Source organism: Cyclopterus lumpus, chromosome 24 (genome assembly GCF_009769545.1).
Source record: "Cyclopterus lumpus isolate fCycLum1 chromosome 24, fCycLum1.pri, whole genome shotgun sequence".
Lineage (NCBI taxonomy): Eukaryota > Metazoa > Chordata > Actinopteri > Perciformes > Cyclopteridae > Cyclopterus > Cyclopterus lumpus.
The window spans coordinates 13,115,464-13,142,060 of record NC_046989.1 but is presented as its reverse complement, the minus strand read 5'-3'; the positions used below and the strand labels follow the sequence as shown (position 1 = coordinate 13,142,060).

The 26,597-nt window shown below is 42.6% G+C and overlaps 2 protein-coding genes across 10 annotated transcripts in view; one reads left to right on the top strand and one right to left on the bottom strand.

Annotated features, from left to right (window-relative positions):
* The window catches only part of afdna (afadin, adherens junction formation factor a), a 76,848-nt gene extending 55,586 nt beyond the window's left edge, over positions 1-21,262 (top strand). For 4 of the 9 annotated variants that reach the window (XM_034527153.1, XM_034527154.1, XM_034527155.1 and 1 more), the window contains 15 exons: positions 844-909; positions 1,000-1,073; positions 2,256-2,374; positions 3,675-3,875; positions 4,743-4,834; positions 5,030-5,227; positions 5,619-5,769; positions 6,722-7,130; positions 7,379-7,623; positions 7,721-7,935; positions 8,039-8,218; positions 11,414-11,542; positions 14,415-14,967; positions 19,507-19,591; positions 20,337-21,262. In XM_034527153.1, the coding sequence (XP_034383044.1) occupies positions 844-909; positions 1,000-1,073; positions 2,256-2,374; positions 3,675-3,875; positions 4,743-4,834; positions 5,030-5,227; positions 5,619-5,769; positions 6,722-7,130; positions 7,379-7,623; positions 7,721-7,935; positions 8,039-8,218; positions 11,414-11,542; positions 14,415-14,967; positions 19,507-19,591; positions 20,337-20,490 (2,871 nt within the window). In that variant the 3' untranslated portion in view covers positions 20,491-21,262. Of the gene's footprint in view, positions 1-843; positions 910-999; positions 1,074-2,255; positions 2,375-3,674; positions 3,876-4,742; positions 4,835-5,029; positions 5,228-5,618; positions 5,770-6,721; positions 7,131-7,378; positions 7,624-7,720; positions 7,936-8,038; positions 8,219-11,413; positions 11,543-14,414; positions 14,968-19,506; positions 19,592-20,336 lie in introns of those variants that run through there. The other 5 variants (XM_034527161.1, XM_034527157.1, XM_034527156.1 and 2 more) reach the window with 4 other exon arrangements.
* Positions 21,263-23,689: 2,427 nt separating this feature from the next.
* The window catches only part of lama2 (laminin, alpha 2), a 156,454-nt gene continuing 153,546 nt past the window's right edge, over positions 23,690-26,597 (bottom strand). The window contains exons 72-75 of the mRNA XM_034528174.1: positions 26,139-26,270; positions 25,812-25,942; positions 25,035-25,254; positions 23,690-24,881 (exon numbers count right to left, since the gene is read on the bottom strand). Coding sequence (XP_034384065.1) covers positions 24,721-24,881; positions 25,035-25,254; positions 25,812-25,942; positions 26,139-26,270 — 644 coding nt within the window. The 3' untranslated portion in view covers positions 23,690-24,720. The remainder of the gene's footprint in view (positions 24,882-25,034; positions 25,255-25,811; positions 25,943-26,138; positions 26,271-26,597) is intronic.

Here is a 26,597-nt window from a genome sequence, read left to right as displayed (position 1 = left end):
TGACACCTGTTTACCCTTTAAACTATTACACTATTGAATGCTGTTTTAAAATAGAAACAAGTCTGAAAGTAATCAAAATGTTGTTTTTTTCGATTTCTGTTTAGTTTAGTCAAATCCAAATTGTTTATTTTAAGTCTTGGAAGTGTTGGAGCGACAGGATAGTTTCATATTCAGCACAGCATTGTGTTCATAAAGAAAAAAATCTCTGGGTCTGCTCTGTCCCACTCTAAGGATAAACATGTCAAGATGGCAAAGAAAGCGTGTGATTTGTCAGATAACATGCCAGCACTTTGCTGCACTGTAAATAAACCACCTCCCCACATCACAAGAACCCCCCCTCCCCCCTTATCTTGGTTGCTTCTTGTCGAATTGGTTGTTTGAGTTCAGCAGCAGATACAGAATACAACAAAGAAAAATGCAAAGAGAGGGAGGATAAGAGCACTTTGCGTTGGACGCTTGCTGCCGGAGCTCTATAAATGTCTTGGAATGTTTCAGTTTGACACGTCGTTGAACTTTCGGCTAGAAGTGGCTCAGTGTTCAGGACGTGATAGTTTTCTTATCCGTCCCTGTTCTGGTCAGTGTCGATGTGTTTTTTAAATTCCCGGTGGTGCTGGACTCCCTTCTGGTCAGATTATTCAGCCGGAGCTTCTGTTTCTGTATTAATTAACCCCATCTCATGTCTTGAGATGGGGTTTTCTCCTGCTCAAGGCTTCAGTGCCTTGCTCAAGGGCTTGTTGAAGAAGCCCCTTGAAAAAAAGAATCATTTTGACATCAAGTGTTTTATTCTCATTATCTTTGTATTATGAGAAAATGTTTCTCCCCCCTCTTCTTCCCTCCCTGTAGGGTGCTGGTCAGGAGAAGCTGGGCATCTACATCAAGTCCGTTGTCAAAGGAGGAGCGGCTGATGTGGTTAGTGTACACACAGAAACTGGAACCATCACAGAAAAGTTTGAGTAAAAACAACATTGTGTGATTTTGTGTGTGTGTGTTCTCATACAGGACGGCCGTTTGGCTGCAGGTGACCAGCTGTTGAGCGTGGATGGACGCAGCCTGGTTGGCCTATCGCAAGAGAGGTAAGGACAGCGGTCCAATAATCAGTACTGATGTTTTAATGTTTTTTGTTTGTTGGCTTCAGAGTTCAGACGTCATGCAATGCGATGCCACCTAATTGTCGTCTTTTGTCGATATCTATTTGTACCATTGGAAATGGAGACAATCCCAGCTGACGTGCTTAAATTATTATCAAACCTTCATGACGTATCTCTAAAAATAGAAGAAAACACACACACACCACGGAGGAGGAGTTGGTGCACATGGCACATGCTCAACCACCTACCGCACCGTATTAATGTATTTTTACGGCCATGCTGATGACAACTTGAATTCTTTTCTATTTTGAGAATTGAAAACATTTGAAAGAGTAAAATATACCAAGCGCATCGTCGGCTGGGATTTTCTCCATTTCCTCTGCTGCAAATGGAAATTGACATCTGCAAAAAGGGTGTGTATGTTTAGGAAACGTCTGTAAAGTGCTCGGTGGCTAACGCTCCACCCAGATGAATCCAGTTATTCCTCTCTCCCTCAGCATGTACAGTTCGGTGTTGTCGCTTATCGTTTGTCCCCCCGAAGTCAAAATGGATTAGCAAATCATTTGCTTGATTGCTTGCTTTAGCGTGCAGGTGGAAGGTGGCTGGGATTCCTTTAATCGGGCCATTTATGGTCAACTAAGAGTTCAAATGAGGAGTTTCCTGTCAATTTCTTAACTTTTTGTTCATCATCCTGCGCTAATCTCCTTTCCTGCAGGTTAAGTCTAAGTATGATTTGCAGCCTTTAGATCTGGCACAAGTTAAATCCTGTGATATCTCAGAGACAGTTCTCAGCTCAGCTTCTTGCTGAGTTGACGTTGCATTCCCAGAGTTCCAGCCAATCAAACACACACTGTGTGTGTGTGTGTGTGTGAGAGAGATCCCCGCCTCCTCTGGCTCTTATTAAAGGTGTTCCAGTGAATTATTCTGCCTTTTGGGAAGCCACTAGACTTTACTAGTGTTCTCTTATTTTGACAAAAAAAAAAAGGTAAAGTTCCATACTACAAATGATATGAGAGCTGAATCGATGAGTTGATCGACCCTTTTGATAACCGATTAATTGTTTTAGTCACTTTTAAAGCTTTTCTCTCTCTCTCTAGATATACATATATACACACACTAGTACAAGTTCCATACTAATTCCCTCTCTCTTTCTCTTTGTGTGTTCAGGGCAGCAGAGCTGATGACGAGGACGGGCTCAGTTGTGACTCTGGAGGTCGCCAAGCAGGGAGCCATTTACCACGGACTGGCTACTCTCCTCAACCAGCCCAGCCCCTTGTTGCCAAGAGGTGAGCGCATAAACACACATGTTTTGTATACAGGATGTTTAGAGAGACTTCTAAAAGAGTTGAGTTTACTTAAAAACGGATTATTATGCAACTCTAAAATTAGTAGAAACGTAAGGGTTCCCTTGAGTCTAAAAATACATTAAATTGCCTTTTTAATTTAGGAAAAGACTAAATTATTGCTATTTTTTATTATTAATTTGTCTTTTTTATGTCGTGATTTTTAAGGATCTTTCTAAACTTTTTCTTTGAATGATGCTTAATGATCATTTGAAAAGCTTAAAATCTTGGAATTAATCAAATGTCCCAAAGACCGAAAATTCACTATGTTAATCAAGCAACTGTTTTAGTAATTTTTGTAAATATTGTACTTCCATTTTTTTATATGCCGTTATTTTTCCCATCATTGAACAATCAGGAACATTATAAAAGTCTCTTAAAAAGAGCACAAGTCATACGTTTAGTCGTTGAAATGAATGGACTGTCAGTTCCGCCATTAGTTAATAGCAGTGATGTGGATGAAAGGGGAGAAGCAGACTTGTCCAGACAGTGTGTCCTTGTTGTCTTCGTAACACTGTTGAAAAAAAAAAAACAGCTTGCAGACTGAAGGATATAATGAGTGTTTGTGGCCAGAGCCAGCTATGTGTGAGTGTCTGAGACAAGCTGTATGTGTGTCCACACACACACGGCATATAGTTTACTGGGTTGTCTGGCTGTGTGCTGGTCTTTGTCTGTTGGAATGTGACCCGAGATTCATTAAGGAAGTCGTCTGGCCAGGATGACGCTAAATGGGTGTTTCTCCTCCCGAATTCCCTCGACCACAGTGTGTTTTCCAGAATCTGACCGCAGGGCGTGAAGGACGCTGGTCATTCTCTAGTAAACTTAATGGTAGGAAACTGGACAAGGCAAAGTGTAGATTCTCACAGACCCGGGGAAACAAAGCCAGATACGTAGAAGGGAAAGAAATTGGTGCACTTAAAAGGACAGATAGTCCAGATGTTTTGCAATGGGGTTGTATGAGGTACTTATCCATAGTCGGCGTATTAGCATTAGTACAGCGGATCACAGTTGACAGACCCCCGGTTTGGAGGAACAGACCGGAGTACCAGTACGGGAGCGAAGCAATCTACTGCTGTGGAAGAGGGGAGCAGCTAAATGTATTTTAGCCACCAACATTTTTTTTTTTCAAAATAACCACAAGTATCTCTGGATTAGTTTGTCATAGAAAAGCTACTGAAATAATAATTGTATTTATTTTAAACCTTTCAACCATCAAGTCTCTCTCTCCCCTCCATCTCTCCAGCATCAGACCGAGGCCGTGACAAGAACGGGAAACTGCGACCGAAGAGCGAAGGCTTTGAGTTGTACAACAACTCGGTGCAGAACGGCTCACCAGAGAGTCCGCAGGCTGGCTGGGATTCTTACCCCGAACCAAAGAAGATGAGCGGAGAAGACCGACTTCTCAAGAACCGAGCCGACCACCGCTCCAGCCCCAACGTCGCCAGTAAGCCCCAATACTTACCGATATTGTTTCTGCTCGTACAGGTGGAATGACTGACGCTGTCTAGCCTGTCTTCTGCTTGCAGCTCTATTTTGTTTCACTACATACAGTACACTGAGCATGAAATGGCTTTAAATCCAACTTTAATTGTACCTAGTTAAGATAACCAGCTAAATTATGTCTGTTCCTCACAGTTTGAATGCCAAACTATCCTAACTATCTAGGATTCAGATGTATGTATTTATGCTTTTTGACTAAATTACACCTGTTTAATGAATTGGACATTCATCACAAAGTTGTAGTTCGGACATAAGTGTGATAACACATCACATGTTACACCCAATTTGGCAGTAAATGTAGCCGTACATCTTAATGAAAATGACTTTTTATTTGGATAAAAAATAAGTGTTTTTTCTTTGAAATTGTTTTTAAAAAGTGCAGGTGTTTTTCCACCCTGATACGGAAACACTGTCTGCAAAAGTCTGCAAAAAACAACCTCAGAAACCACTTTCAGTTACCATTTTGGGTCATTTGGGATTTGTTGATGACTCCATTGCACTTTTTTTCAACAGTTAACCGACCCATCATTAACCGTTAAACCGTAAAAGCAGATGCCTTGTCTCTGATTTTTATATATATTTATATAAAGCAACATGTGGACAAGCTGTGAGGTTAGTCTGGTGCACAGAATACCCTCTCAGATGGTGCCGAGGAACGGTCTGATAACCTCTTCACGAGTAGTTTTTTTATTATTACTTTTTTAATTTAAACAAATATTTATATTAACTGGAATTAGTGATCGACCTGTTAACTGTTAGTTTTTTAACATCCCTGACTACTAAAAAGACTGTCTCTCCTGCCCATCATCAGATCAGGGCCAGAGTCCTGCAGGAAAAGCAGTATACCCCGGAGGACCTGGCACTAAGATCACCTCCGTCTCCACCGGCAACCTGTGTGCAGATGTAAGTTAATGTCGGAATGAAGGCGGTGGCATCTTTATGTTGTATCTGCCACCAGACGAGATGAGACACACGGTATCTACGATAGAAATGAGGAATTATTTTCCCCTGACAATGTGTTGCCTGTTTAGTGTTGGGTGGGTGTCCCAAATATCTTCTTTCCAAACTCTAATTTCTTTTTTTGTATAACTTCATCAGGATGAGCCCTCCCCTCCCCGTCAAGAGGCCTACCCCATCCCCACCCAGACCTATCCCAGGGAGTACTTCACCATCCCAGTCTCCAAGAGCCAGGATCGGGTTGTGGTTCCAGGCCAGGGGCCCTCACAGCACTGGCAGGACATGGAGGACAGAGAACGCCTCCCTCTGGTCAACAACATTCACAACAGCAGCATGCAGGTGGAGCAGCAGCAGACACCCGCTTCATTATCAGAGAATACGTAAAATAGCATCCTAAATGTTGAAGTTGATAAATAATTCAGTCCCTTCACTGGGAGCATTTTATGAATGTACAGTCTGAAAGTAGCAGACATAAAACGGTTTGCTTCATTTGTTATGCAAGTAAATAGATCTTTTTGTTTTTCCTCTATAAATTAGACGTCAAGTCTTGACTGTAAAACATCACACAAATGTTTGAATTCTTCAACTAAACATGTTCGATGGTCCAGATGTCTTTCCCTTTTCTCTCTTTATTACCAGCCAAAGTCTCCACCCCATTTTCCCTTCTCTTTCATCTCATAGTCTGCCCCTTTTTCTCTTGTCTCTTACTCACATCGTCATCTCTTCCCAGCGCATAAACCAATCCCAGGAGGAGTTGTACCCTCCACCAGGAGGTCTGAGGCCAGACGAGCGCATGCAGCAGCACTACCAGCAGGACTACCAGCACCGGGACATGGACTACCAACACAGAGATCTCGACTACCAGAGAGGTCCACCAGGAGGTAAGAAAGACCTTGGATCAGTGGAGATGACAACAAATTTGACCGTAGCACCCGATAGTATCAACTGCAAGATTATGGAACAGCTTAGTGGTTTTCAGCACCTAAAATGTTCCTCTAAAATGTAATACAATTTCATATTGTAGGAGCGCAGGAATGAACGTAGTCGACAAGGTTTATCTGTTTGGCTGCACACCCGTGGCTGTTTATTCCACTTTCACAAACAATGCTCCCGTGACACCGACATCCCTCACCTTTAACCCCTCAATGCCATTCCGTTGCCATGGTTACGATACCTGCTCTTAAAGCGACACTGTCACTCATATCGTAGGCCATCCCACTCGTCCTGTGAATGATATCCTCCAAGCCGAGTCCACTGCAATATAATTGTTTATGTAATACTCCCAGTAATTCATTCAGAATGACACAATTATAAATTGTGACATTTGAAAATGAATCTGTGAAATGAGAAATCCTGCACGCTGTCAAGTCACTTGTAGTCCGTTCATTTGGTTGTTGCAGTCAGTCGACCTTCATTAGTTCGGATTGACAGCCCATTAAAGCGTTTGCCTCTTTCCGAGTATTGGGAGGGTTTAGTTGATTTAAATAAAACGCTACGACCGTGAGTGCTGAGGTGAGACGGATGAAGCCAACTTAGAGAAAAAACAACAACAACACGTCAGCTCTGATGGGAAATCAGACCGCTTCCAAACCACTGTCTTCCTTCATCGTGGACTCAAGTCCTATCCATGACCACAGCACTCTGTGGTCAGAGCCAGTCGTAGTCTGGAATTATTGGATTTCAATGTTTGCTTCACACATTCGTTGCATCACAAAAAAATATTTTTTGTGATGCAACTCATTGCTCCTATAACCGGGAACACCTCATGACCAAATCCCAGATTTACATCCAGTGCTGAGGACGACTGCTGACTGAACTTCTGCGTGTCTCTAGGTGTTGGAGGTCCTGACCACTGGACCCCACAGCCGCAGGTGTCCTCCTCGTTGGAGTCATCCACGTCGAGCCAGGAGCACCTCAACTTTTCAGCCTCCTCCTCCTCCTCCAACAAGGCCCTGAACCAGAAGACCGGGCCGGGCCGATGGAAGACGCCCAACGCTCCGCACGCCGCGCCGCCGCATTCGGCCCAGACCCCATCCCGCTCAGACCTGCCCCCTCCTCCGCCCCCACCACCGGCCCCTTACCCGGACGCCTTCGAGCCCTATGAACCCCAACACGAGTTACCGCTTCCGCCGCCTCCCGCTGCCATTAATCCCGTAACAGCCCAGCAGGCTGCGGACCGCAAGAAACGCGAGGAGCAGCAGCGCTGGTATGAGAAGGAGAAAGCTCGACTAGAGGAAGAGAGGTGGGAGTTCCTTCATTTATTGTTTTATTAGATTTATCAAAACGAATGTCACACACAAAAGAACATTTGATTTAACTGTAGGCTGTAAGTGAAAGAACGACAATTAAACAGGTGCAACAGAGATATTAATTTAGAACCAGAAAACCAGCACATCCTAATAGACAGTATATAACATACCATTTTATTTTATATTGCACAAAAAATGATGATGATAATAACTAACAAAAATGATGATGATGATTTCCCAGGGAGAGGAAGAGGAGAGAGCAAGAGAGGAAGCTGGGTCAGATTCGGGCAAACCCCGTCATGCCCGTCCAACCTCACAACAACGGAGGATCAATGCCTCCTCCCCACCACCAGCCCCCTCTGCCCTCTGTGGCCCCGCCCCAGCCCTACATCCCCCCACAGCCTCAGCCCCAGCCATCCAGACCAGAGAAGCTGTCCAGCCTGCCGCGATCAGCTGTTCCTCCCCCTGCTAGTGTCTCCAACCCTGGTAACTCCTTTTATGTTATGTCTTATCTCGGTTTATTTATTTGCAAACAAGAATCCTATTTAAATGATTACAAATAATAATAATAATGTACTTGTAGGCATGGACACGGTGATCAGGGAGCTGTTACCGCAGCAGCAGCCACGGACCATCGAGAGGCGAGACTTGCAGTACATCACCATCAGCAAGGAGGAGCTAACGTCCAGCGACAGTCTGTCTCCAGACCCCTGGAAACGAGACGCCCGCGAGAAGGCCGAGAAGCAGCAGCAGCTTCACATCGTCGACCTTCTGGACAAAGAGATCCAGGAGCTCCAGGTAGACTCAAGTTCAGCTCCATTCAGAGGAAGGAAGGACTTATCACACGCACACACACTTAGTGATGGATTTACAAATAACTGGTGCACACATTGTTTTCCAGTCGAAGCCGGAGCGAACGGCAGAGGAAAGCGACCGTTTGAGGAAGCTGATGCTGGAGTGGCAGTTCCAGAAACGACTGCAGGAGTCCAAGCATAGCGATGAGGATGAGGAGGAGGAGGACGATGAGGACGTGGACACCATGATGATCATGCAGAGGCTGGAAGCTGAAAAGAGAGCCAGGGTAAGATGAGGTTGGTGGTGGTAGTGGAGAGTACGGGAAAGAGAGAGTAAAGAAAGAAAATGCTGAATGAAGTGGAAGACCAAGCATGCAGCAGAGGAGAGTAAAGGAAACATTGAAAAGGACAGAAAATCTTCTGCAATGGCGGTTTTTGCCTAAATTAAACACTCTGATGTAAGTAACATTCAGCTCACAGTTTAGAAAAGAAATCTGTAGCTCAGCTCACAGGGAAGCCACAGAAAGTCAGGCTAATGTGGGGAGAAGAAGGGGCCAGCTTTCAAACGTTGGAGGGGGGGGAATGGATTCCTCTGCCTCCCACTGTGAATGTTCTGCAGTGTGCATCTGCAACATGCTTCTGTCATCGCTTTGCCATGCTAAGCTGCTTAAACCTGATTTGCTGGAGGGGTGGACGGGGGCTTTGGCCAGGCAGGTGAGGGTGTTGTTAACTCGGCAGTCGCATCATGTGGATCTAACTGTGACTTTCAGTATGAGAGGTGGCGTGTCTGAACATGTGGTGATTTAGGTTTCCTGTAGATTCTGTTTCCTTCGCTCAGCACTTGCTTGGCGAGTGATGGCCATTCAGGATTTGTAGCAAAAAGCTGCATCCTGCTGTGAAAAGACACTACAACTAGTGTCACAATTTGTTTAAAGTGGATATTACTTTACTTACATCTGGCATCCTCCGGATTGGACTAATTCTGGAAAATGTCAAGGAAGAGTTGTGTGATAATTACATCCCATCTTGATTCATGCTAATGATGGAACGAGCTGAAGCCGCACAGCGTCTGCTGTACACAGGCTTATCATGGCTATCATCACGGCAGCCTTTACGCTCACTGTTCCAGCACTAAAATGGCGGTCAGATTTCCCAAAACAGGCAAATTCCTTTTACTTCCAGAGATTAGTGTGAATACTTTTTGATTTAATTTTTATCCTTGCACAGCATTATTGTTCTGTGTGACTGGCAGTGATGGATGTAGTAGTGTGCTGGAGGATGCAGCTGCCCGTGTGGCCGCCTGTGTGATTGTATGGCGTGGTTGGGTCACTCCAGTTTTTTTCATTAATAACGTACTTTAAACTGATTTTCTGGATTTCATGTGCTGCTTTACCAAAAACGAGCATTTATAACGGGCATTTATGTGTTCTAAATTTAACAAAATGTGCGTTTGTCCGAGAGCAGAGCTTCAACATCTGTACACCATACAGTCCTTGGTTTATATGATTGGATTAATAAAACTGTTGACCTTTTTGATTATTTAGTTTATATTTATATTCATATATGCTCAGATGGCCCCTTTATCTGAATACATTTATGTTGATCAAATCCCTACAAACTGATAGAAATTAAGGTAATAAGGGGCCCAAATTTGCCCCTGGGGAATGAGGTTACTCCGGCCGAGACCCTTCATGATGATAAGATAGGAAAAAACTGTTGCAGTTCAAAGAAAACAAGATACAAACAATAAAGTTGATCAAGTAGCTGCAATTGTACAAAAAGTAAAAACTTCAGGAAGAGTTCATGGTGAAGTAGTGGAAGAAAGCTGCCAGAGTCCCTTGGTGTAATTACATAAAATAGTGAGTTATATTTAAGTAGTGCTTAGGTGGTGCGGTGATTATGTGGATTTGGATGGTGGTGGATTCAGGAGCTCTTTAACAGTCACTAATCAGCAGAGTGGAAAAAAACAATGTTTTCACTTCACTGTATTTCCTCCCCCTCCCTTCATTTAATTCCTATTTTCCTCCTCAGTTTCTCTTTCCTTCTCCCTTCCTCCCCCTCCTCTTTTTTTCTTACTTAAGTTAAATTGATATCTCCACCTTCACTTTCCAGTAAATGGTCTTTTCCCTCTACCCCCTCCCTGCCTATATGTCCCCTGTTTCACACTTTTATTGTCTTCTTCTTCAGCAGCAGCAGAATGCTGTCCCAGCTATCTCTGTTCTAGACTTGGTATGTTCTTCCTGTTAATGACGAGTATCCTCTCCCTGCCCTTACATCACTTTCTGTTTCCTGTCTGGGCTGCCCACCTGCCCCGTGTTTCCTATCTGTCTGTCCTTACCCATCTGGAGTACTGTCGTTGGGGGTTGGAGGCAGGGCTTGTGCCATGATTAGTCTGAGAGCCATCGGCCATGGAAAGGCCGTCTTGAGATGCTTGATGTTGTTTGGCTGGGGGAAGCTGTCCATCTCTTTGTCCACTCAAAACAACTGCTCGGGTGGGAGGGGGGCAGCAAGTGAAGCTGCAGCTTATAAATGATGAAATACTGGTGTTTCCAAATCCATAAAACAAACCTTTACATGGTTCCCGAGTAGCAGAGCTGAGGCTGTTGTGGTTCTTATAAGCAGTGACGTTTTGAGTGCATATGGAGGTGGTGCCTGCATGGCTGAATGCATCACAGGAGGCCGTCCAGATGGAGATCCATGCATGATAGTCCTGTGAGCCTCCGTCACTGTGTGCCCAGGGCCACATCACGATGTGGTCTTTGAATCCATTCATTCATCTGTCTGTGTGTGCCCAGCTGAGCCTCTTTATGTTCTCTTTTTAAAGGGTCTGTTCAACCAAAACATGAAACACATATTTTTTTTAATTTTTATATATCCTCTCGGGGTATGTGGCAAAATATGTTTTGTAATTTTGTTGAACTGACCTTTTAGCCACCATCCAGCCCATACATGGGTCCGTTTGTTTTGTGTCAGCGTATCCCACTGGGTGTTGGGATGGTGATCATAATCATAATATTTCTGCAGCAGCCCACTTAGCTTACAGTTTCTTCAGGTACGCTTGATTTATCCTTCCTCTCCTCCTCAGAAAGGCCTTTTAATGTTTTATGATAAACTAAATCAAACGCACCTCAAGTAGCCAAAAGAGAGGCTGTCTTTTCCCTTTGTTGCATGTTGTTGGTGTCCGCATGTTCCGCAGTGTGTGTGTGTGTGTGTGTGTGTGTGTGTGTGTGTCTACCTGCCTATGCTGTGTTTGCAGTGCACACTGCTCCTACTCTTTTGGAGGAGTCCTGAGGGACAAATCTAACCTACCTCACGTTACGCACAACCTGTTGGTGTACATTAGTGTCCAAGCTGTTAAACGGAGTCATTTGATGTGGACAGGCTTTCAGAGTTTGTGTATGAATGGCACACGATTCATGTTGTACTAATTAATTCCTTGTTTGCATACGTGCCTTTTGCCGTGTGTGTGGTTGTGTGATCAGTTGCAGGACGAAGAGCGACGGCGTAAGCAGCAGCTGGAGGAGATTCGTAAGCGGGAGGCAGAGGAGCGAGCAAAGCAGGAGGAGGAGAGGAGGTGGAGGGAGGAGGCCAAACGAGAGGGCGGCGAGAAGGTCGGTTTGTTTATCTGTGAAACTATAGGATTTAATGAAGTCGTGTTCATTTGTCTGCAGAATGCCGAGGATGTTTTGTTATGATACTGTTAGTCAGCCAATTCATATAATATGAGTCAATTCATCAGGGTTGGACCAAAATTATTTCAGCATCTTCAAAATGTCCTCAATTATTGTCCTTTTTGTCAGCAGGGAAAACCCTTAAAATAGTATTCAGACCATCATGGAACACTGCAGTACCACTCCTCTTTACCTTAGTCATTGCATCTAACCCAAGACATTCTTAAATGTATGAAGTTAAAATAACCAATAAATTACGTTAAAAGGAATGGTTAAATATTTTTGGAAATCTACTTATTAAGACCACATTTAGTGTTTTTTGCACATGAAACAAACTAAAACGTGTGTATTAATTGGCTTTAGAGGCGCTGCCGTTTCCAGTCGTTGTGCTAAGCTATGCTAACCGGCTGCTTGCTCTTTACAGTGGAGACGAGTGGCATCGATCTTCTCATCTGACTCTCGACTAGAAAGCAAATAAGCGTATTTCCCAAAATGCTGTTACTCCATTAAAAGGAAATGGTGTTAATTACGTCCTTGTCAGGGAAATAATGTGCACATTTGGATGAAATCAGAAATTACAACTTCACATCCAATATATCGGAGGTAGACGACATTTACTGGATCAAATGGAATAAAGAATGTAACGAAATATCAGCCGCAAGAATCCGTCCAACGTTGTCTACTGTGACTTCCTTTCACCTGGTGCACACTTTATTGTGTTCTAGATTTAATTAAAAAGGAATTAAATGTACCTTTTTTGGCAATTCATTATTACACAATAACTTACGCAACAGAGCTCAATTTGCTTAATTTTGTAACTAAGTCCATTTACACAAAGTGTGCAACCACTCAAAACTCTCCAAGGCCCCTGTGGTCTCTAAATATTTGTATTTGGTAACATAGGGCACAAATATTTAGATATGTTAAATTTGACTTTACATTGTACTCTGGGTGTTTTTTAAATGACCAGTTGTCTGATCTGGGTCCAGGCGCCCTGGTGTCCTTGTCTTGTGTGTTAAATCAAACATTCAGTGTGTTTTTTTTATCTGTGTATTGTCCTATGGCGGATTTGTCTGTGAATGGCAGACCGCTGATCACACCACTGGTCTTCTAAAATCCTCACATTCAATTTTAGTATTTACATTATTATTATGGAAAACATATAAAAACGGTAGTCAAAAGTATCTCTGAGATATTTGTTTAATGATGAAGTCAGTTTATTTGTTAATACATTTCAAACTACTGTCTTTGAGAGTTATTGTTTTTAAGATGTTATAACAGTTAATTTGATGCTGTTTATTTATTGTAAAGATGTCCAACTGCATGTCCTCATCTTATGCACCCCCCCCCACCCTATGTGAAGTGTCTCATGTTATGTGCTCCCACCCACCTCAAGCATGGGACTCCCATCTCGTTGTTGTTGTTGTTGTTGTTGTTGTTGTTGTCGGTGTGTCAGGGAGTTCAGTTATTTCAGTTGTTTTGGGGGGAAGCAGTTATGATTTTGTTAGTTTTTTTATTTATCTTTTTTTTTTTTTTTTCATTCATCATTGCTTCAGAAACTATGTTCAGGGAATGCCACCCACGCTCCCACTTTTCCCCAAAAAAACCACATGCTTTATATTCAGTTCATACACACACACACACACGCACACGCACACGCACACATACATCTATACCACCCATGTGTCTCATTCCCACCCTCAGCCATCCATACTGTACATATTCAGAAACCCAGCCAGTCATTCAAACCCACACACCCACTAATCCCTCCCAGTTTCTTCAGATTCCAACTGGGCAGATTCAACCACCAAAAGAAGCTTGGATACATCCACAGCACTAGAGGTTATGTTTTTGAAGAATTATACGATCTGAACTACATGAAACGGACCAAGAAAAAACAAAAAGATTGATCAGAAGCATCAAGATTGAGCACACGTCCCGGAGCAGCTGGTCGAGCTCCAAACCCAGAAATCTAAACACATTCCTCCAGCAGTAGATTTATGTGTAACATCACCACAGGCCAGTGAAGACGGGGTGGGCTCAAATCAAAAAGACCTACCCACAACCCAATAATATACATTGAGGATACACAGGCACATGTGGACACACGCATACACTCGAGCAGTGTTGATGTAAACGGGAGAATGCGGTAGACAGGGTGGTCCAGGAAGGCGGTTCACTGCATCAAGTTTTTAGACATTGTTAAAACAGGTTCTTCTTCCAGTATTGTGTCAGATTGGTGGAGTTGTTAAATAGTTGTTGGTAGAGTTTTTTATATATATATAAATCTCCTGGATGAAACGGTAAAGGCCTAGACCTTGTTTACATAGCCGTCCTGGTGTTTACAGGTGATCAAGTCATGTGCAAGAGGACCAGATTGTATCGGGAGTAAACCAGTGAGATCAAATCCAGTTCAGGGGCAACATTTATAGAACTGTCCTTGTATTGATCTGTAACATACTCATAACATGATTTCAAATAGCATCCTTAAGATGATTGTTGGTGGTCTCAAATAGTTGTAGGAGGCTAAAACAGCTGTTGTGATTTGTATACACTTTGTAGACTGGTATGCGTCAGTTATGATTCACTTGTGTCAAACTGGTAGACATGGTGTACTTGGTGTACTGTAACAGATCTTTGTATGTTGTATGGAGGCCCCGGTAGAGCAGCTGTAGTCACAGATCTTGTTTTCCTTGTGCTAGAAGCAGGTTAGTGGAGTTTCCCCAGCTGTAGCTGATCAGTGAGTAGGTGTCCTGCACTGAGGTGAGAGCCAATGAGGGTGGAGCTTACTAACAGGTTGTCCCTCCCTTAGAGGAGACAGGAGGAGGACTACTACACTCGCCTGGAGGCCGAGCGGCGGCGGCAGCACGACGAGGCCGAGAGAAAGCTGCTGACGCCTGACGAGCCGGCCGGTCTGTATCGGCCCCCGCTGCCCCTGGATTACCAACCCCCCGCCCCCCACAACCCTACTAACACCCCCCCGCCCCCACCACAGAGAAACACCTCCTACCTCAAAACCCAGATCGCCTCCCCTGACACGCTCTACACCGCCAAGTTTGTCTCCTACGCGGGCGATGAGGAGGAGGAGGACGAGGAGGAAGCCACCAAAGCAGGGAGTGGAGGCGGCGGCAGTCAATCAGGTCAGGTGAAGCTGTCGGCGACCAGGAAGTCGTACGGCGACCTCCCGGCCTCCGCCTCAACCAATCACAGCAGGCCTCAGCCGCCGCCCACTGCGCGCAAGCCCCGCCCTCTTTCTGACGGCATCTTCCTGTCTGGCTCGTTCCAGCCGCCATACAACAACTCCAACAGTACAGGTCCCCCCCTTCCTGCCAAACCCAGCTCCGTGCCCCCAGGAGGCTTTAAAGGTAGACCCGGAGAGAGGAGAGAGGAGTCAGGCTCGGCACAGCGCCCTCCACAGCTCCCATACCTCCCTCTCATTCGCTCATCTCTTCATTTACTACCCACTCCTTCATAGTTTAGTGCTACTTTTGCCTTACGTTTTTTTTCCCCTTCAGTAGAGAGAAGTTCTGACTTTTTTCCACGTCTACTTTTTCCTTCTTTAAGTGTTTGTCCAAATTATTTTTTTTGTTGTCCCTCAGTCCCCTCCGTTCATCACTTTGTTCGTTATTTTATATACATACATATATATATATGTGGTAATTTCCCTCGCTCTCTTCGAACAAATCAGATTGTATCACATTTTTGTTATGTTGATTTGTCTGAACACCTCCTGTCCCCCCCCAGTAATTATTTTCCCCTCCACATGTTCCTCTACACAACCCCCCTCCCCCCTCCTCAATCATTACTAGCGAACAGAAAAAGCAATCGATAATCACGCCACCACTTATTTGATGCAGATTGGGACCCATCAAAGCCAATCATAGTACTGTTGGTGTTGTCGCCCGCCGTCTCCTTTGTGTCTGGTCTGTCGCTGCTTGGGACCAGGGGGCGGGGCCAGCCGTCAGTCTGCCCGCCTGCCCCCTTCCTGCCCCGTGGCTCTGCTTAGCGGTGATGGCTTTAAAGGGAAGGAGACACCATTGGCTTCACACAACCCATCACTCACCTGAGAAGGACTCGGCTCTCTTTTCATTAACATGCCAAAATGCACACAGCAGCAGTGTGTTGAGTGAAAGGCGTCTGCTTTGTCTGTGGCTGTTTTTAAGAGTCTAAATCTTCTTGTTGTCAAACTCTGAGCTTTTGTGTAACTCAGTCTGCAGCGCCTCCTAGTGGCAGTTTATTTATTACAGCGGCTTATATTCAAGATAAGGTCATGCTCAAGTCCCTCTAAAAGACACGTGTTCATCAAGCAGTCGTTCAGAACATAAACCAAATATTAAACAACTATTTTTCTTGGTTTATCCTTGTTGAATGTTATGTCAAGATATCTATCATTACTTTTCTTCAAAAGGCCTCATTGTTGAAAAGCGATATCTAGTGTTTGGGATCACCTGCAGTCAGTTGGCAGTTTTCTGAATTCTTTGCTCCCACGATTTGATCTGAGATCCAATTTCTGTTTTGGCCCTTTTTCTTTTTAGATATATGGCAAAAAACATTGGACATTGAAAAAGTTTTTTATTTCAGTCCTCTGGATGAACTAATTAGTTATTATATTGGGGGTTAAGTTATTGAATAACCATCAGTTGAGACTATCAGAAAAAATATGTTTCTTATATATAAAATGGGGCTTTTATTTTAAGGCTCTTCTGTAATATTTGTAAATTATTAAACGATTTGACCTTTTTAGGGATCTAGCAAATTGTTCTAATTAATCAAAGAAAAATACACAAAGTAATGGATGTTTTCTTCTAAAAAGTTACTCTTTAAATGAACCGCTCCCAGTTGTTGAGCCTTAAAGCTCTTATCAACCAAAATGGATCACGTAGCATTAAGTAACAAACTGAAAGCTGGCATCAAATGTCTGTTCAGATTCCTGATTTAGGTTAAATAATGTTGTTATTTTATGACACATGCAAAACTTAGTTTTGTTTCGACAACATTCAACATTTGGGACCTGTTTAGTTTCTGTCAAAGTAAGGTACCAAAGAAATCGCTATCGCTCCAGAAAAATGTGAAACTGAGTTCCATACGCTCATAAGCAGACGCGACTGAAGCTTTTTGAGCATCCACAGACAGACAGAGCTACCGATGCCGCACAGCCTCAATGTTACCGCCACCTGGGCTCCAGGAAGCGACCTTCAAAATAAACCTCCTCCAACCCTGCTGCTTATTGAACACTAAAACACATCCAAGACCTCATGGAGAACTTTGTGTTGCATATTCACTCGAATCAGGAAAAAAAAACCAAAGCATCTTACTAATGCCCCACTACCCACCCCACCCACCCTACCCCATCCCATCCCCCTGAAAAAAGAATCTGCATGTCCCAACCCCCGAGCATCACACCACACACCCATGCATCATCAACACACACCACTGCACTCTGGCCGCCAGCAGCTCACCCCAGTAACCGGCTTGAAGTCCATTGCTCTACTGCCTGTGCATAGCTTCCACCAGGCTGCTGCTGCCTTTATTTATTCTCTATTTATGTGTTTGTGCTTCCTTTTCCCCACTTTTGCCTGTCTCTGTGTTGGTCTGTCTGTTAACCTGCCTTTCCAGTATTTTGAATCCTTGTCTGTGCTTTGTTGTCGGCCTGTTTCAGCTCTTTCCGCTGATCCGGCTCGTCCTTCATTTCGCCTGTCAGTCTGTGTCTCCGCTGTCTAACGCTGCAGCTCTACTAAAACCTTACTACAACTCCCAAAGGGCTTTGCGGCAGGTTCAGGTGACCAAACGGCACCTGAGTCTCTGGCTTCCCCGACATATGAATCTCCAAAATGTATTGAAATGAGTGTGATTTGAGCTGGCAGCTCCCAAAGCTCGGACTTGGACAAAAAACACGCGAAAACTCTTCTTGAAGCGCAGATATTTTTGTAATCAGAATAAAACCATGAGAGAAAACAACGTGGCGGAAAGTGCACGGAATGGAGACGGCTGCGAGATAAAAATCTCATTAAAATCATAAAAAACTGCACGTTGGTGCAGAAGAGTGAGTTTTGGCTAATAAAGAATCTAATACTTTTTTTGTGAATCTGGAGATTTTTCAAGTATAATTTTCCATCTCTTGGCTCCACAGAGGAATGTTACTGGCCCTGATTCTCTGTGGTTACTTTTTTCTCTGCCAGTTAGCTTCAGATCTCTCCCTGTTTTCGTGCTGTGAAACCCAAAGTAAAGGGCTTAGGAGCTACCAGCTGGAGGAATCCATCTGGGTTCACGCCCCGTCACTGTGTCTGCATCTGAACTGTACCAACTTCCATTTCATCTGAAACACCAGACCCAACATGCATTTGGACTCCCAAGATGTGTTTTTATTTAAACGCAACCAAGTGGAGTTGAGATGTTTAATGGTTAAAGTCCTGGGTGGTTCCTGGGTCACTCATCTGGTAGGATTCAACCACTGCTTTTTAATAATTTTCACAACAATGGAGAAGATCTTTAATTAACTGTTTGGATACAGAATTTCCTCCCAGCCTGTGGTGTGAAACATTGTGCCATGGAAGTTAAACGCATCATTTGCTTAGTTCCTGCTCGCCGGCATTATCCTTTATTCTTCTGTCTGTCAACAAATCCCACGAACAGACCAAACCCAAGAATGTGTCGGTCCATTCCTCAGTACTGACTGACTTCCCAATTATTCAGACGTAAATATATATAAAAGATTGACAAATATGTAGTTTAACTTTAAAAGAATGTTCAGTCATTTTCCAAAGCAAGCATCAACAAGATTAAATAGTGAATTTTGTTGGACTATTTTTAGCTGCGGATTAATGCACATTTGGTGGCTCGAGATGAGTGGATACCAAGCGACTAATCTATAAAAACAGATTCTCCATGTGTGTTTTGGCCCAGTGGCCACCTGCTGTATTGCAGGATCAGGTGACGCAAACCGGCCCCAGCATACTGTCTTCTGCACACAAGAATGACAAAAAGAGCACATTTTCTGAGCTTTTTATATTATCAACAGCATCTTTTTCTGTCTCGTGCTCTCGACCGGCTCAGTTGGTGGAGGACTCTATTAAGTTATGCTCTATGGACCCACACACTAAGAAGCCTGGACAGGTTTTCCCATAAATAGTCAAATAAATGGCGCTCCATCTTGGAAAACAGTATATAAGTATGTCTAGGTTCATTGTAGGTTTGGTCTTTTCATGGTTTTGTTTTTTTTGACGAGAGAATATTGCTCGGCTTATACTTCTGTAACCGATCAATTTAATGGTTTTCATTCATTCAATATTGGGTCAAACAGTTGGCAATAAAATGGTAATAGAGTGAACACAGGTGTTTTTGGAGGACTCCAGATCATGACATCTGACACACAGGTGACCGTGGCCTCAGATCCCATCGGCTCGTCCACAGACCATTTCTGCTGCTTTGGAACGGCCCTTTAACAGCTTTCTAACGCTCCCTCTCTCTCTCTTTTCGTGGCTTGCTCTTCTTTTAATGAGATCTAATGGTTTCTGCCTTAATGCCTCTCCGGAACCACTTCCCTCTCTTTCTTCCTGCTGGTCTGTGGGAAATGAAGTGATGACGTCAGAAGAAGCTGCTGGTTGCCGGAGACCCCGGGTCTCTGCTTGATGTGCAACACTATAAATGGGGAAATTAATATGTCGTCTAACACTGTTTTTCTGTGACGATTTAAAATGTGCAAACGCCCGTAATTCCTTGTTGGAGATGGGCGTGATGGGAGTAAGTGGGAGACGTGCAGCAGAGATCTGCACATCTAGCAGCCAGCAGCTTCTATCTCAGATATGCTTTTCGGATGACAAAGCTGTAATATGAACGATGCTGACTCGTATCTCACTGCTCTGTCTGTCTGTCTGTCTGCTGTGTGACTCCTGAACCTCGGACAGGATTTAACTCGTACACTGGAAACTCGGCAGGAGTTGTAGGATCAGGAGAAGTCTACAACGACCCGCGAGACAAATGGCCGAAAAGGTGAGAATCTTGTCTTCTTCTTCTGTTCCCTGGTTTCTGACGCCTCGCGATACAGGTTGGTAAACATTTTAACAGCAACACGTTTTTATACTGCCGTCTCCAGGAAGTCTTTGGTCACGTGTTATATTTAGCAAAGTCTTTGTAAAAATAAAGGAACCTCTTGCTTATGTTAAGTTGACAGTTTATGATTCTGTAATATTATAATTCAGCTGTATAACTCTTTAATTAAAATATAGCGTTTGATGCGATGCGTCGTGCTGTAATATATTACTTTACAAAAAATTATTGAAGTCTGTTGGAGATATATGATGATTCCGATACAATCACCAGTTGCTGTTAAAATTACAACAATATATAACAATATTAAAGAAACTAATTTTGATTACTTTGCATACATTTTGGATCACTTTAATAATAAACATACAAATACAGTCAAGGCAAAAGAAAACTGCTATAATTTCCTATTTTATATGCAGAGCAGAAAAGGAACATAACGCTGGGATGCCTCTTGGCTAGAAAATAAATAAAATAATAATCTTGATAAACTGGAAAATTTGTTCTGCTTTCCAAACCAAATAATGGCAATATGTTTACTGTATTTTGCTGAGGTGGCGCCCGTTGAGTGCAGCTGCTAACGAAGGATTACTGTCATCATAGATTGAACCCGCCCATTTAAAAACCAACGTCAACAATAACGAATGAAATAATGAAACGCCTTTTTGCATTAAAAAAATGTCTTCCGCAGTCAGGAGCAGGAGAACTCGATCCCCAGCGGCGCTCCCGAGAGTATGACCTTCAAGGAGCGCCAGCGTCTCTTCTCTCAGGGGAAGGAGGTTTCCAACAAGGTCAAGGCTTCACGCAAACTCATGGAGCTGGAGAACGAGCTCAACACCAAGTAGTCTCCCGAGCCTCTCCCTCCACCACGACCTCTCCGCGGTCACATTACAGGGCGGGCGGGACGCGACCATCTCCTCCTGTTTGTGTTGCCCCCCCCCCTTTTTATTTTTCAATAACTGGACCATTCACTTTTTTCGACGTAGCTACATCGTTGCAATAGGAGAGACATTCATGGCTTAAATAGTTTTCTTCCCCTTTGTTGAGGTCTGTTGGAGATATATAATGATAAAGCACTGTAAAAAAAAGTTTTAATTGTATGTAGTGAGAATTTGAGAATCACACGACAAAGGGTGATATATTTTTGTTTATAAAATGGTTCTTGGGGCGAGGGGCTGGAGAAAGGTCTATTCTCATTTTAATTCCTTTTTTTAATAGCTCACTGAAATATGAACAATTTTATGGTGGTATTATCTTCATTCTCATTTTCTGCATCATGTTGTTTTCACACTTAATTGCCAGCAGAAATGCCGGGTTAAGCTCCAGACCAATCTGTATTTGCTTCTTTTTTTAATTTTCTTTTAATTTAAATTAAATTCTTAGTAAGTGGAAACACTGTTAATTCATTCCGTATCAAGAAAGCATTGGGATTTTTTTAGTTGTTTATTTCTTCTGTGATGTTTTAGATAAACTCTGAAAGATTCTCCAGAGGAGGATCATACAGTGCGGAGAAAGATCTCTAAGTGCACAACATTACTGTAAATATTTGGGTCCACAACTGTCTCACTCTTTTACTACTGTAGGAACCTGCAACACTAATGTGATTGAACAGCATTTTGGTCACAGGAAAAATGTATCAGGACGTACTTCTAAAACTGGACTGTCTCCTTGCTGCAGCTTACGTCAGTGGAGTTAATGTTTTAAATGTTCTGCCCCAATGTGAGGTCACTCTAATTTTATTTTTAATCTAAGTCTTTTTTTGCAGAGTTGTGTGTGATTCATTTGATTGATTGTACCGGATTTCTTCTACTCACAATGTGATTGTTGGTTTTCACAATAAAAAAACAAAGGAATTACTCTAAGTCCTCTTTTGCTTTAGAGATATTTATTTCAAACGTGGGGAAGGAAAAAGAAACAAAAACATACTTGCACAAAAACTTGTTTTTAATATTAACAATGTATCTCCAAACTGTTTTGAGAAGCAGATTACAGTTGGGATCTCTCGCACTGTGGTGATAATCTGTTTTCTGCGTTAGCGGCGGAAAGGTTGTCTGTTTTGTTTACACCAGTTGTAGTTCAAGGAGATCCAGATTATTATTATTTTTAGGACTGGAGTCAAAGTGACAGAATTGTGATTGTGACTGTACACTGCCAAAGTGGAAAAAGACCTTCAGACCCCTAGTTCTAATATATAAAAGATAGTGTGTGTTATTTATTTTTCAATTGTTCTATTCAAACCGTCGGTCGGGCTTTCTGTAATAATAAATACTTATTTAGGCTTACAGTATAAGCAACTGTCATCAAATGACAATAAGAAGACTATTAGGCAGTAGTCTACAGATTCAAAGTTTTTTCTTAGATTTTTTTTTTTTAACAAAAAAACAACAAATCAGACAATCATATTAAATTGTATTCTTATTTCTTTGTGGATATTTATTGTTACTTTTTTTTTTTTAACTTAACAATTATAACTTTATATATTATAACAACATATATCCAACAATTTGAAGAAAAAATGGCTGCCTACCTAGTACAGGAAATACAGGTAGGACAGACAAAACAAAGAACAAAAAGAAACCGCAATAAAAGGGCTATTCGTAGATTAATTCAATTTACAACACATTTTTTAGAAAATGAAAAAAATATTAAATTATATGTAGTGTAGACAAAAAATAAATATGTACATATGAGTGGCTTATTTGTCAAATGGCACCAGTTCATCGTCATCCATTGGAGAAGTTGCTGGTCTGACCTGCTGCCTTGCCCACGCTTTCTTCTCACAGCAGATTCCTCACATGCTGCAGCAGCATCTTCTTCTGGTCCCTCCAGTGAGATCATTATGTCTTCCACTGTATTGAGCTTGAACTAACAACAACACCAACAACAATAGTATGTTACATGTGATAAGGGACTTAATCTAAACATCTAGACCTTGATACCCCCAGTCAACTGCAGTCATGTCCTTATGAGGATGTGACTGCACTCTGGCTAACGTTAGCTAGCTAGCTAGCAAGCCTTTGTAGCTAACGCACTATCAGAGCTACGTTAGCTAGCTAACGCTAAAGCGAACTATATAAGTTCAAAATAATTATGCAACTATGCGGGTCTTCTCCGATGATGGCACGCGGCTGTTCCAAGATGCTGCAGCGACGAGGGACACGGCCTCACGAGGACTTCCAGTGACGGTGGTGAGGTCCTCCGCTGCTCCGGACCAAGAGGAGATCCGACTCCTGTCTACCTGGCAGGTGGCCGGAAGACGGCAAGACCGGAGTGACGACCCGGAACCCGGTGCCGCGGACGGCTGCACACAACCCGAAAAACGCACCACTCTCGATACGAGGATCCACTCCAGAAGTTCAGAAGGCGATCCCCCACGACACAACACTCACATTTAAACTGTCCTCAATCATCAACACGTCGAGAGACCCTGCTATGGTATGTCATAATGTAGTCTGTCATGAATATCTTAGGGAAATGCTGTAATACTTGTTAAGACCCTGCAGACACACTGTCTCAATGTTCCCTCTTGGTAATTAGGAGACAGAAGAAATACTAAATCAAATCAGGATGACATTGCATACATTTTTTTCAATCAACAATTTAAAATTAACATCATTTATACCCCCTAAAAATGTGTTTGTCTAAAACTTTAGACACTGAGTTATTGGATACAATGAAACATACAGTAGCAGTGGACAGTAATCCAGAAAGACTGCATTCAGTTTATCCTGTGAAAAAGGTTGCCATAGTAACTGTAGTGCAGTACTGTCATCTAGTGGATGGTCAGTGAATAAGCAGCAGCAGGGCTAATGACTTATTAGTCTTATTAAGTAAATATATCCAACAGATATGTATTTTTAAAGATGTCCTTCATCAGTGTCGAGTAACGATTCCACATGGGACACATCCTTCTGGTTCAGATGAGTTTGATATGTTTTCCAATAATGCATTTCAACATAATTCGTCTAATAATCCTATTCTGCAGTTTCAAAGGACGACAGGACAATTTGTTTGCTGCGATCAAAGAATATATTTTTATAAACAGCTGAAGTATTTTCAGCCACACCATGCAGAACATGCACCACCATTAGTGTCCGAAAGAAACCTTGTACCTTTTAATATTACAGAAAAGCAACACGCGCTCAAGCCTGTATGACAATTTTCAATGATAGCAATCAAATCAATTGATAGAAGTGTGGAATGTTAAAGGAATATTGCACCTGTGATTTTGTGATTTCTAGCTGACCCGAGGCTGAAAAGAAGTTTGACTTCTATGGTTTGGATGCTGATATGAAAAAAGTGAACAAATGATTTAGATTTTCTCAACAACATCTCAGGGAACAAGGTTTATGAAGGACACATGTAGAAGACACACACAATCTTTAAAATTGTAATTTTCCATTCTCTTCCAAAGAAGCTTATGCAACGAGGGTAAAATGATATAACTGAAAGATTCAAGACTTCTGAGGAACTCCACTGAAAAACAAATCAGATTTAATGCTCGCACATATTACAGAATGTAATTAGCTTGAATACTGTTGGCACCTGTAACAACAGCATAGGTCTTAAAATGAACATTGCATAGCAGACAAAACACACATTTAAAAACGGTTTGAGTTCTCAATTTGAAACCAGGATATATGTATTGACCAATCTCACACTGGACATAAAGGCTCAAACTGCAAATGTGAGGGTGAACTTTGAAGAAAAGGTTTTCTCGTCATTGAAAACTGCACCAGGTAACTTTGCCTGTTGTGTCGCTCTTATTAGTTTGGCTACAGCCTCGATCAGAGAGCGTCTGGCACTAATTCTGTGGTACGAGCACCAAACCTCTGAACTCACTGAAGAGCCAATCGGGCCTCCAAACTCTTGCTTAACTAATTGAAGAAAAACAGTTTTTGAAAGGAAGCATTTTGACGTATAGAGTTCCTGTGATATGACCTACTTGTTGGACCCCACACCTGCACACATTACGGTGTGTTTATTCATTGATACAAACATTGTGCCCAGTGCAGGTTCAAAGACCAAGACAGTAATGTATTAGGCAAACAACAAAGGAAGCTCTGTGGTACCGGTTAGGCAGCTACTGCAGGACAGGACAGAGGCTGGACTCCTTTAATCTCTAGAGCCTTGTTGAACTGCACTTCCATGGTCTTAGAAGCTTTGGTGATCTTCAGGTTCCTCAAACAACCTTTGAAGGAAGTCCTGGTAGAGAGAGCTGCCTGGCGAACTCCATCTGAGAGAAAAATAAAACGGTGACATTTCACAGCGTAATGTGAGATACAACGTGTGTATTTAAAGTTGCTCTAGATTTGATCACCACAGATGACAATTCCTACGCGTTAACAAGTTCATTATCTTAATGACGTGTGTTCGAAGGCATTCATACCCGGATATCCTCCAACGTAGATGGGGTCGTTTGTGTCGCAGGTGTTGGAGCGTGCGTTGGGACTCTCCGCTTGGCTCTGGTTGTCGTCGACCAGCAGCTCCACCCTGTGGCGAAGCTTCTTGGCAGTGACGGAGTGCCACTGGCCGTCGCAGAAGCCCTCTCCCTCAGGCGTGTGTTCCGCTGTAATCCGCCCAGCTCCGTTGTCAACGTGGAAGAGCAGCTAGAGGAACAGCAATTTATATATTGTTATGTGTATCTAAGTACCTGTATTGTGTTTTGGTGATTTGTAAGCATACATATTCAACCCAGATACTGCATATTTTAATATGTGTCCTACAACCTTCCAGAAAGTAGATTAAAATGAGTAATTCAACATTTTACGAAGTATATGTTGTTTTTCTGGCGAGTTAGATCATAACAGCTAAATTTACCTCAAAAGCATAATAATATTGATAATAAATATGTTGTATTGTATAATCCGTAGAAAAACGTAAGTGGGAAAATGTTTCGTTTTAAAAGGGGGAACAGACACAGCCTCTGGTTGTCAGTCTAGAAATTGTCCGATACATTACCTTTTGTAAAATCGCCACTTCTTGTTTTTAAATTTCTGGTTATGGATTCAACTAATTAGTGAGCTTTAGACTTTAAAAAGAAGCTCAATACCACTCATGTCTGTCTGCTAAATAATTAAACAGAGTTAGGTTAGATGTTTCCAAACTCTGTCAGAACAAACATGTTTTTGAAAGTTGAACTATTCCTATTATCGTGGTTACGTACCTTTCCCTCCACGATCTCTAGTCCCAATCCATCGTTTGCTTGGTTACTGACGGCTAAAAGCACTCCGCTGGTTCTGCTGGTCCTGAACTCTAATGCTATCGACACATCCAGACCCACTCTGTAAGAAGAGACTGGAGAGACGGCGAGGGTGATTATTACTCATCTTTATAACAAGAAAAGGAAAACTTAACAGTGCTTCTGAGTAAAACTGGGTTTTGGCTGTGGTTCTGTCTTTCTAGGTCACTGATAGGTGGTCGTAACAGTACAGCAGCTAACCCATGACAGGCTGACAAGATTTCATAACTAATGTTTCCATTCTCATCTCACCTGCTTTCAGGTAGCCAGTGCCTTCAAAATAGGTTCCAGCCTCAGTGGCAACAAAGCATCTTCCTATCATGTGACTGGAAGTGGGCGTGGCCATGTTCAATTTAAAGTCCTCAACAACTGCCTCAGAGCGACCTGGGATAAGAGAGAGGGGAGGGATTGAACAATTACTGGCAAAAAACAAAACAGCTTTGTCATAAATATTTAAGATAAACAACAAACAAATGACAGTTACAAGTGTGTAACACAGAGTGGTGGAAGAAGTACTCAGATCTTCAATCTTCAAGTAGCAATACATTAGTGTCAACATTACAGTAAAAAGTATGCATGCAGAATGGCCCTATTCAGGATAATATATGTTAGTGCATTACAATTATTGATGCATTCATGTATTTATCACTTTACTGTTGAAGCTGGTAAAAGAAGAGATCACTTTAATTACTTTGTGTACTCCTTAGAAGT